At 39.3% G+C, this 12,172-nt stretch overlaps 1 protein-coding gene across 2 annotated transcripts in view; it reads left to right on the top strand.

Annotated features, from left to right (window-relative positions):
- The window catches only part of LOC111145808 (transmembrane protein with EGF like and two follistatin like domains 1), an 85,700-nt gene that overhangs the window by 27,036 nt on the left and 46,492 nt on the right, over positions 1–12,172 (top strand). For both annotated transcript variants that reach the window (XM_022501051.1, XM_022501052.1), the window contains exons 3-4: positions 8,315–8,444; positions 11,816–11,842. In XM_022501051.1, coding sequence (XP_022356759.1) covers positions 8,315–8,444; positions 11,816–11,842 — 157 coding nt within the window. The remainder of the gene's footprint in view (positions 1–8,314; positions 8,445–11,815; positions 11,843–12,172) is intronic.

The following is a 12,172-nucleotide window of genomic DNA, read 5'->3' on the forward strand; positions in this document are numbered from 1 at the left end:
TTATAGACTGTATTAAATCATGATCTCAGGATCATGGGATCGAGAGCCCCATGTTGGGCTCCATGCATGCTCAGCAGGGAGTCTGCTTGAGATTCTCTCCTTCTGCCCAACAGCCCCCCCCACCCCATTGGCTTTTTCCCCTTTCCTTCTTTTGTAATTTTTTCCCCATCCATTAAATTTATTTTTTACATTTTTTATTTTTATTTTTTTTAAGATTTTATTTATTTATTTGACAGATATGGATCACAAGTAGGCAGAGAGAGAGGCAGAGGGGGAGAGGGGAAGCAGGCTCCCCACTGAGCAGAGAGCCCGATGCGGGGCTTGATCCCAGGACCCTGAGATCATGACCTGAGCCGAAGGCGGAGGCTTAACCCACTGAGCCACTCAGGTGCCCCTAAATTTTTTATTCTTTTTTTAAGTTAATTTAATTTATTTGAGAGAGAGAGAGTGAGCGCATAGGCAGGGGGAGCAGCAGAGGGAGAAGGAGAAGCATGCCTCCCGGTGAGCATGGAGCCCGATGGGGAGCTTGATCCCAGCATCCTGGGATCATGACCTGAGCCAAAGGCAGATACTTAGCTGACTGAGCAACCTAGGCACCCCTAAATTTTTTTTTTTAAGTATAGTTGACTTACAATGTTACATTAGTTCAGGTATACAACATGGTGATTCAACTTCTTTATGAGTTATGGTCTTCCCTTCCATTTTTATTTGCCGGTGTCTCATTTTTTTAGGCCAAAGAACATGGCTTGGTGCCTCGGGGATAGACCAGGGTTAGAGATAAACTAGACAGGGAAACCTCAAACTAACATCTTCGCTTTTCAGATGCTCTTTTAAGTTGTAATTGTGTTTCTTAAAACAAAACAAACAAAAAACTAAAGAGAAAGGATGTGAAATGTGTTACATTCAATTTTTCTTATTTTATTTGCTATGATTAAATTATCTGGCTTCAGAATGTTGTTCAGGATCTGGTGCCTGATTCAGATTTTGAGACAAAACAAACTGAAATTTTTTCCACTCGTGATCTTATTCTAATTGTACCCACCATTTTGGATTTTAAGAGAAGGAAATGGTACAGAGATTAGGGACAAAAGCATAGGACAGTCAGTATTTCTAGTAACGCTGTAACGTCAGGAAGTTCGTGTATGATCCATCTGAAAAGAGAAGGCACGTTTTCTCTCCTTTTTTATGATATTGTAATGAGAATCAGAATCAGAGAGCTTGCATATGAAATCTCTCTGAAAACTATAAACTATCAGAGGAAGAGTAGGGGCTTACACTATTGTCTATCTGGACAAGCTCTTCATAGTCAAAAGAGACTTTATAATCCACTGTTATTGACAATAGTCACCTTTGACATGGCTTCAGCTGACCTTGTGCCCACCCCTGCATGGTTACTCATGCAGTGAATGTTCCGGCTAGTGTGTTGTGTCTGGCTTCCCTGCCTGCACCCCAGATCCTCATAAAAGGGATAACAGCTGAAGTGGGCTTCTTTCCTTAAAAGAAGTTATTGGTGTACATAGTGTAACTCAGCCCTCATGGAGTTTTCTTGTTTCTGGTCTTCACATTAGATAATTTTTTGTGATCTATCTTCAGGTTCCCTAATCCCTTCTTTTGTCCTCTCCATTCAGTCTATCCAGTGAGTTTTTATTTTTAGATTTTTTTTTTGGTGGGGGGAGGGGCTGGGGGGGCAGAGAAAGGGAAGAGAGAGAGAGAGAGAGAGAGAGGGAGAGAATCTTAAGCAGGCTCCACACCCAGTGCAGAGCCCAAATGCGGGGCTCGATCCCATAACCCTGAGATCATGACTTGAGCTGAAATCAAGAGCTTGGATGCTTAACTGAGTCACCCAGGCACCTCTCAGATATTTTATTTCGAGACTTTGTAGTTTTTTTTTTTTTTTTTTAAGATTTTATTTATTTATTTGACAGACAGAGATCACAAGTAGGCAGAAAGGCAGGCAGAGAGAGAGGAAGGGAAGCAGGCTCCCTGCTGAGCAGAGAGCCCGATGTAGGGCTCGATCCCAGGACCCTGAGATCATGACCCGAGCCAAAGGCAGAGGCTTTAACCCACTGAGCCACCCAGGCACCCCTAGACTTTATAGTTTTGATTTTTTTGTAAGATTTTAAAATTTATTTTAGAGAGAAAACAATGGTTGGTGGGAGGGCCAGAGAGAGAGGGAGAGAGAATCTCAAGCAGACTCTGCACCGAGCATGGATCCTGATGCAGGACTCAAACTTATGACGCTAAGATCATGACCTGAGCTGAAACCAAGAGTCAGACGCTCAGCTGACTGTGCCACCCAGGCACCCCTCTAGTTTTGATTTCTTGACTGAGATTTCCTGTCTTTTCGTTCATTAAAAGCATAGTTTCCTTGAGTATAGATACTATTGCTGCTTTAAAATCTTTGCTACTTTCATCTGAAACATCTCAGGGATCATCTCTTGATTTTTCATTTGAGAATGGATTGTGTTTTCCTTTTTCCTTGTATTAGAGTAATTTTGAATTTATCCTAACATGTCAGTGATATATTTTAGTGTTTGAATTCTGTCATGTTCCCCTGAAGAGTATTGTTATTTTTGAAACAGTTAAGTTGGGTGACCTCAAACTACAGAATGCTGTATCCCTGTTGTGGAAAGCAACACAAAATTAATTCATTACTTTTAACCTTAGCTGGGCTACTTGGAATATATCCCATGAGTGGTTTGGGAGTCAGCCAGAAATTTGATAGGAATTTATATACCGAATCTCAGAGTCCCTTCTGACTCTCTCCTTTCTGGGGTTTTCTCTCTTTTTAGTGGCTCTGAGGTTGCCTTGAACTCTGTCCTTTGGTTTTTAAGCCAGAAAGATTATGGGTTTCTTATTGGTGTTTTAGTCACCTCTGTATTGGGAAGACTGAAGCTGTTCCCTCTTTCAACTGTCTTAAATTTCTCTAGGTTAAATTCTTTGATGTGGAATTGTTGAGCAGTGGGATGCTCATGGGTAGATAACATTCTCACCAATAGCAATCAGTATATCTGATGTGCTTGTTTCCCCTTGGCCTCCTGATAGTGGATTTTTGTTAATACTTTTAAATTTTGTGAATCTGTAAGGAAAAAATTTTATTTATTTATTTATTTATTTATTTATTTGACAGACAGAAATCAGAAGTAGGCAGAGAGGCAGGCAGAGAGAGAGGAGGAAGCAGTCTCCCCGCTGAGCAGAGAGTCCGATGCGGGGCTCGATCCCAGGACCCTGGGATCATGACCTGAGCCGAAGGCAGAGGCTTTAACCCACTGAGCCACCCAGGTGCCCCAGGAAAAAATTTTTTTAAAAAAATTTTCATTTTTTGGGATGCCTGGGTGGCTCAGGTCATAATCCCAGGGTCAGGGGTCATAATCCCAGGGTCCTTTGGCTCAGGTCATAATCCCAGGGTCCTGGGATCAAGCCTCACATCGGGCTCTCTCTCTTTTTTTTTTTTTTTTTTTTTTAATGGAGCTGAAAAATCAAATTTATTTTAAGTGGGATTATAAATCAAAAGAGAGAAATAAGTATGATTCTTAGACTTCGGGATTTAACTTAAAAAACACTAAAACATTTTGTGAATTATTTCACAGTAGTGCTTGGAATAATGTGACTATAGTGGATGTGGGGTCCCCACAATTCAGTTGTAACCCCCGCCTGCCTCTCTGCCTACTTGTGATCTCTGTCTATCAAATAAATAAATAAAATCTTTAAAAAATTTTCCATTTGATTATTAGAGAAATTGAAAATGTGCCATATATTGACCATTTTTTTTGTGAATCAATATTTCATAATCTTTGCCCATTTTTTGGAGTATTTTCTTTTTCCCTTGTATGAATTGTAGACATATGTATGTATGTGAGTATGAATGTGCGGATACTATATAAGAGTGTACTATTTGAATATTTATATATTGCTTATGCTGAGCATTATATCCATTAATGGTTCTAAATATATACACACATACACACACATATATACATATATATATATATTCCTCTATAACTCATAAACTCTTATGAGAACCTGTGATGTAGGTACTGTTGTTATGTTTTTTAAAAGAGTACTATGCCCATATTAAACAACTTGAACATTATATAAGAAGATCTATAATATATTGAAAAAATGGGGGTACCTGGGTGGCTCAGTGGGTTAAGCCACTGCCTTCAGCTCAGGTCATGATCTCAGGGTCCTGGGATCGAGCCCCGCATTGGGCTCCTTGCTCAGTGGGGAGCCTGCTTCTCTCTCTGCCTCTGCCTGCCTCTCTGCCTGCTTGTGATCTCTGTCTCTCTCTCTCTCTGTCAAATAAATAAATAAAATCTTAAAAAAAAAAAAAAAGAAAAGAAAAGAAAAGAAAAAATGTCTTCCTTTCACTCCAGATTACTAATTGCTCTTCTCAAAGGCAACATGTGTTACTTTGTATTACCTTCTAGAAATATTATGTGTCATACAAGTGTATGTAGTTGATCTTGAACTGCAGAGGCTTGAACTGTGTGGGTCTACTTATACATGGATTTATTATAGTACAGTACTGTAAATATATTTTCTCTTTTATATGATTTTCTTTTTTTTATTTTAAGATTTTTATTTATTCATTTGAGAGAGAGAGAGAAAGCACAAGCAAGGGGAGGGGTAGAGGGAGAAGCAGGTTCCCTGCTGAGCAGGGAGCATGATGTAGAACTCGATCTCAGGACCCTGGGACCATGACCTATACCAAAGGCAGATGCTTAACTGAGCCATCCAGGCAACCTCTTTATTCTTTTTCTTCCTTCCTTCCTTCCTTCCTTCCTTCCTTCCTTCCTTCCTATCTATCTATCTACCTACCTACCTACCTATCTATTTAAAGATTTTATTCATCCATTTGTCAGAGAGAGAGAGCACAAGCAGGCAGAGTGGCAGGCAGAGGCAGAGAGAGAAGCAGGCTCCCTGCTAAGCAAGGAGCCCGATGCAGGACTCCATCCCAGGACCCTGGGCTCATGACCCAAGCTGAAGGCAGCTGCTTAACCAACTGAGCTGCATGGGCGTCCCTTAGATGATTTTCTTAATACCATTTTCTTTTCTCTAGCCTATTTTATTGTAAAAATACAACATATCATACATGTAACAAACCAAATATGTGTTAATTGACTATGTTATTGGTAAGGCTTCTTGTCAACAGTAGGTATTAAGATTTGGGAGGGTCAGGTTATGCCTGAAGTTTTGGAGCCAAATCCCCATGTTTAAGAGTCAATTGTAGGTGTTTTCATTTCTCTTTTCAGTACTAAATCACTCAAAATATTTGTCTTAGGTTCCTTTTTAGTTTATACAGATTAAAAAAATGTTAAAGAAGTTAGTGTCATTTTCATTTTTAATAATTTTTGATATAAAGACATTTTGAATTTTCATACCATATTTTTCTATTTTTGTTTTTAGGATTCTGCTTTTCATTAGTTGAAAGTCTTTCCCTGCAACTCTAAGATTATAAAAAGTAGCCTTTTGGACCTTTTTAAATGTATTTGGACAGCTAGAAAATCCTCTCATGATCTGTCTGAATCCCTAGCATTCTTACCTAGTGGCAAAGAAGGAAAGAGAAATGAAAGTTAGGAGTTGAGATCACTAGACATTTATCCAGTGCTTGCTTTGTGCTCAGTGCTAGACGTTGAGGATATAAAGATGTTTGAAGACAAGTTGCTTGCCCTGTAGGAGCAAACTGCCTAAGGGCTTACAGCCTGATTTGATCCTGCTGCTGAATGAACTTTCCTTTGACTACTCTGCCTCCTTATAATTTATAAATCTGTTCAAGTTAGAGTTAGGTTATTGCCAGTTGAAGAAAAATCACCTCATATGTCCATTAAACACTTCTCTGCTGGGTGCTTTAGCAGTATCTTTCAATTCCATTTAAAAAACTTGCTTGTGATTCAGCATGCTTTTAGTGTTACTATGAGCTTTCTGGTATATAATTTAAACACATTTTAAAAGATAATAACAGGATTTTAAATAAAGTCTAAAATTGTTTTTTTCAGTCTGCTAATAAGAGCTATTACATAAACAAAGCAACTTTTATTTTGTACCGAGAAAAATTATCAAAATTGCATTTTTCCTTTAAAACGTGGGTTATGGGGGTAGCACAGCCAGCTAAGCATCTGACTCTTGGTTTTGGCTGAGGTCATTATCTCAGGGTCATGAGAGTGAGCCCCATGTTTTGGTCTGTGCTAAGTGTGGAGTTGCTTAAGACTCTCTCCTTTTCCTTCTGCCCCTCCCACTTGTGCTCTCCCTCGCTTTCTCTCAAATAAATAAATCTGCAAAAACAAAAACCCCAGAAAACCCAGAACAAAACACTTGAGTTATGTACAGAGAGGAGGACCTATGACTATTACCCTTTTTTCTTTCTTCAAATTTGTTCTTCTCCCTGGAGTGCTCTGGATTGTCTTTTTTCCTGAATTTATCAGTATCTGTTCTTGCTAGATGTCATGCCTTCTTATAAGATCTTTGTATTAGGGTTCTCCAGAGATATAGAACCAATAGGAAATATATATGGTATATGTATATGGGGGGTTATGGAGGGGGAGTGTTTATATTATAAGGGATTGATTTGCTTGATTATGGAGGCTGAAAAGTCCCATGATCCACTCTTTGGAAGCTGGAGGTCCAGGAAAACTGGTAGTATAGTTCCAGTCCCAATCCGAAGGCCACAGAACCAGGAGAATACCCATGTCCTAAATCAGGCAGGGAGAGCCATTCTCCTTTCCTCCCCTTTTTTGTTCTACTTAGGCCCTCAGTGTATTGGATGATCCCACCAACATTGACTCAGTCCATTGATTCAAATGGAAATTCATCCAGAAAACTGTCATAGAGCATCCAGAAATAATATTGAATCTGGGAACCCTGGGGCCTAGTCAGGATGGCAGGTAATATCGACCATCCCAACCTTGTTGTTACTCTCTTATTTATTGTATTCAGCACAGTTCCTGACACACAGTAGGTACACAACAAATGCTTGCATGGATGTGGCTCCAGAGCTGTGCACTTTGCACCTTTCTGAATTACTTTGGATCATGTTCTTCCAGGTAAATAGAAGGTATAGGGGAGAGTTCTTTCCCCCAGTGAGGATGGCAGTGAGGAGGCAGCAGACCTCAGGTAGAGTCAGGATCTTGGGTTAAGTCAGTGCCCATGTTAGAAGTCACATGTTAAAATTGTCCAAATCCCTTCATTTGCCCATAACAAAATGAGACATTCCTAAGAGAGACCCCCCAGACACAGACTGACAGAACAGCAGGTCTGCATCTTCCATCTCATGCTCACTCCTAGGTATGTGCTTGTTAGGTTGGATTTTGGGGTCATAGCCTGTACTAGTGAACCTCCTGTTCGCTACCACTGAGTGACACAGTGACACTGCTGAATAACTTGAGTGTGTAGTGGTTAGAGCGCATCACACATCCTAGAGTAGGAAATCAGAGGTTTCCTACTCTTGGCTATGACTCTGGGCAACTACCTAAGACTCAGAAATGATGAGAGCATAGCAAAACCAGCTAATACTTATTGGGAATTTACTATGACCAGATATAAATGTAAAGATGGATTTCTCTTATTCCTCACAACAACTTTATTAGGTGGATGGCTATTATAATTACCATGTTACAGGGGAGAAAAGGGTGATGATACTAGTCCATAGTCACATGGATGCTGGTGGACTTGGAGATCATGTATTTCTTCCTGTTTTCTATAGTGTTTACCTTGGGACTTCGCATTCCACAGGTATTGAATAAATGAATTTTGATAGTAATAAAATGACGTTATATGGGACGCCTGGGTGGCTCAGTTGGTTAAGCAGCTGCCTTCGGCTTGGGTCATGATCCCGGTGTCCTGGGATCGAGTCCCGCATCGGGCTCCTTGTTCTGTGGGGAGCCTGCTTCTCCCTCTGCCTCTGCCTGCCACTCTGTCTGCCTGTGCTCGCTCTCTCTCTCTCTGACAAATAAATAAAATAAAAATCTTAAAAAAAAAAAAATGACGTTATATAGTTAGTGCTTCTTAGCTTATTACAAACATTGCCAAGAATTTCCCTCTTACCTCACTTGATCTTTGTAACAAGCAGATGAAGTAGGTAGCATGGGATTTTCATTCTCATTTTTGTGGATATTTGATAATTATTTTCATTATAAATGTGAAAAAAGTTGTGAGAAAGTGGTATAATTCTCTTTTTTTAAAAAAACCAAATAAAAGAACAAACTATTCTGGAGTAGAACTAAGTCACAATACTATAGTATTATATTCATGAATATGAAATAAACTATTAATATTCATGCCTAGTTTTGAAAATTTATTTTTGTTTATTTTGCAGTGTCATACAAATTACATTCCTGTCTGTGGATCAAATGGGGACACTTACCAAAATGAATGCTTTCTCAGAAGGGCTGCTTGTAAGCACCAGAAAGAGATAACAGTAGTAGCAAGAGGCCCATGCTACTCTGGTATGTGTGGTATTTTTCTGAGTAAACTTTAGAAATGATTCCACCATGGTTTCTAAAAGGAAATTTCCAGTCAGATGTGTATTCCCAGAACTGCTGTACGGATCATTTGTGTGGGGAGCTCTTTTTTGTCAGCATTTCATGTTGTTTTTTAACCCCACATGGTCGAATACTGTGTTACATCCCGTACATTGTTAATGCTTATTGCCATTTTCATGGGGACTTTGCATATCTTTTGCCTTATGGTTTAAATATTAGATAGAACAAGATTTGGCGTGAGAAATGATATGGGATCTGTTTTGTTGATTTTTATTTTCTTGGTGCGGGGGAGGGGTGGAGACTATCCATAGAAAGCCATTAGTGGCATCCCAGGATGTGTCTCTTTCCAAGCTTGTCTCTTTTTATATCTTCTCTCTTCTGTCTGCCAGTCTTTGTCACCTATATTCCTCCAGTTTTTTTGTATTTCTTCCTTCTCTTTTCCTTCCTGAATCGGTAGCGATTATTTTTGGAAGGCATGGATGTAAGTTTCTTACTTGCATTTGTATTTCGGGGCAGGGATGCAGGTGATGTATTGTAATTTGAATTACTGTATGAAGATTAGCAGTAAAGGTATAGACATTTCTTATATGATACAGTGTATTTTTTTACTTTCACTTTATGTTACCGTGCCTGTGTTCAGAATTTTTACTGGGGCTCCATTATATAAGCATGAACGATCCATTGTCTAAGTGGTTGATCTCCAACTCCAGGTCCACTGGTACCACATGACTGAAAGTCCCCCTACTCTAAATTACATGGTTGGTCCTTGTGGCTTGACCAGCCTTCACCGTAGGACTGTTGTGTGTGGCCAACCCCACCTTAAGATCTGATGTGGTCAGTGCCCTCCCTACTAAACATGACACTTCTATCAGGTATGATATAGATTACCTTTCAGAAGCTGAGACAAAAACCAAACCTGTCTTTGGACAAAGACAAATTCTTTTCCCTATACCAGATAATTAGGTGCTTGGTGAAATGATTGTATTCTTGGGCTAATAGACTATTGTTTATTGTGATTCTTGTCTATTTCTCTAAGTACCTTGTGTTTCACAGACTTGGTTTAGAAACTAAAAAAGAATACAGAACCCTTTATAATCCCAAATTAGAAGCAGGATGGTAGATTGGAAAAAGCACTGCACAGGTTAAAAGACTGGGTGTTAACTTCCAGCTCTTTCTTACTGTATGACCTTGGATAAGTCACTTAGACCCTCTGAGCCCCAGTTACTTAAACTGTTAAATGGATATCATATCGGGATTGTTAAATGAGGATTGAATCAGCTAAGCTGTGAGCTGCTATATTGGTCTTGTTAGTTGCTCGGTGGGCCAGTGTTGTTCATCTCATTTGGTCTTTTTATTAGTCCTGGTCCCTGTGCTAGAAATAATGTTCTCTTTTGTTTACTTGAAATCTCCTGTCGTATGCTTTAAGGTTGAGCTTTACCCTTTTACCCTTCGTAGTTTCTCTTCCATGGCATCTCCTGGCAGAGTTTGTTCATACTTTGTGCCTATCTCTCAGTATATATCCTAGCATTTCGTTTCTCTGACACATGTGTCTCCTGCCAGAGCAGTTGCTTCTCAGCAGGAAAGCAGTATGCCCTGCCTGGGGAGGTACAGCCTAGTCCCTGGGTAGGGGTGGAGTTGTGTGGATGGTGGAAGGCACATGTGCAATGAAAATATAATCTACAAGAAGAATTCAATCTCATTATCGGGGGAGTCATGATATTTAATTTTTTTAAAGAATTTTAAGGGCACTAAGGGAAGGGAAGGTATGGGGATGGTTTGAAAACTGGTTGGGCGTGAGTATCTCATGCACTGGGGCTTCCTTATTTATCAGTTTATTCCTAGCATTTATTGTGTTGCCTAGCACTTAATATGTACCCAGTCAATGTATTTAGAATAGAAGGAAAAAGGGAGTGTTTTCCTAAGAAAAGTTTGGTCCTAAAACAATTTTAAATTGAGTTCCCTTCTTTCTTTGTTTTTTTCTGCTCTTCCAATCTTTCTTTTCCTCCTTATTTACTCAGATGTAATTGTTTATGATCAATCAAAATTGAATACAATTTAAGACTTTATAAAACCCCATGAAGATTTTACAGTAGACATTACAGAAAATATGTATTTTTCTAGTTCCTCCTGTTTCTACCATGTTTTGGGAATTCGATCGTTATCTGAAGGAGATTAAAGGGGAAGGAGTGATATTATGAAGGGCATTATCTCCCATTCTGGGGAACTCTGTGAAGAGCTGAAGTGGGTTCTTAAGGATGTTTCTCCCCCATCCCCCCCGAAAGTGCTGGATAAAATGTGTCAAGTGCATCACTTGCTATCTCTGCTTTTTACTATATCATGCTGATGATACTATAGCATTACCCTGTTTGTAACATGCTCTACACCCATATGTTGGCCTTTTAAGGATTTATAAAATAAATATTTCATATTAATTACATTTTAGGCTGACTTCTTGCTGGTAATATTGAGGGAGACTCTTTAATTTCATTAGTGATGAGTGTCTCACCTACACCTTGGTGAGAGTGCTTCTGGTTAAGTTTCCTAGATGAAGCTAATTTTAGCAGTAATTTGAAAACCTCAGCTCTGAAGTTCTTCCCTTTTAAGCCTTGAGGCTTTTTCTTACCTTTTGGCTTTTGGCCTTTGTCCACAGATTTCATTAAGATTTTTGGAGCAAGACCCAAAGCTCTTTTCCTCCCTTTCTAATAAAAGTAGTTTATTCATTATTCCTCTCAAGCTTTAACCAAATTAATTTTTTTTCCTTTTAAGTGAGTTGATTAAAATTACTTTTATCTAGCCATTTACTTTACAGTGTTTGTTGGCCTTTACTCTGTGCAAGGCACCTGCATATTTCCTAAATGGGCTACAACAGATGTATGAGGTATAGATGATCGTGTGTCCAAGGAATTTCTATTTGGAAAAAGACATGGAATAGGTATATAGAAACAGTTTAGTTCCATATTAAAAAAAAATAACAGAAAGGCTACATGAGAATTCCTATCACAGTTTGATTTCTTTAAAAGATTTATTTATTCATTTTAGAGAGCGAGAGAGCGAGTGAGCGCCCAAACATGTGTGAGTGGGGGTTTGGGGGAGAGGCAGAGTGGGGGAGAGAGAGAATCTCAAGCAGACTCCCTAATGAGCATGGTGCCCAATGCAGGGCTCGATCTCACAACCCTGAGATTGTGACCTGAGCTGAAACCGAGAGTCAGAGGCTCAACTGACTGAGCTACCCATGCACCCCATCACAGTTTGATTTTTGATAGGAAATTTTACCATTGGATAAGATGAAATTTCCAGCAAAAATATTTCTATTCACTGTTTATTTTTATTCTCAGATAATGGCTCTGGATCTGGAGAAGGAGGTAAGTTTCAAGTACCCCTTAAAGGACGTTTGTTTTCTGTTTTGAACAGCTTTATTGAGGTAAAAGTCACATAACAGTGCAGTGGCTTTTGGTACATAGAGTTATGCATTCATCACCGCAGTCAATTTTAAAACATTTTCCTTACTCCAGAAAGAAACTCTTAGCCATCACTCGCAACCCTAGGCACATTGTATCATGCGGTTATTTTCGCTAAAGTTTTGTTGACACAAAAAGTGGAAATGTAACTCCTGTTAAAATTGAGATTGCACCAAAGTGCCTTCTCCTTGGGATCATCCCCACAGGTGATTTTGGGTTGCACCAGAGTATTGG

Source organism: Enhydra lutris, unplaced genomic scaffold (assembly GCF_002288905.1).
Source record: "Enhydra lutris kenyoni isolate GAN:26980312 unplaced genomic scaffold, ASM228890v2 scaffoldscaffold13, whole genome shotgun sequence".
NCBI lineage: Eukaryota > Metazoa > Chordata > Mammalia > Carnivora > Mustelidae > Enhydra > Enhydra lutris.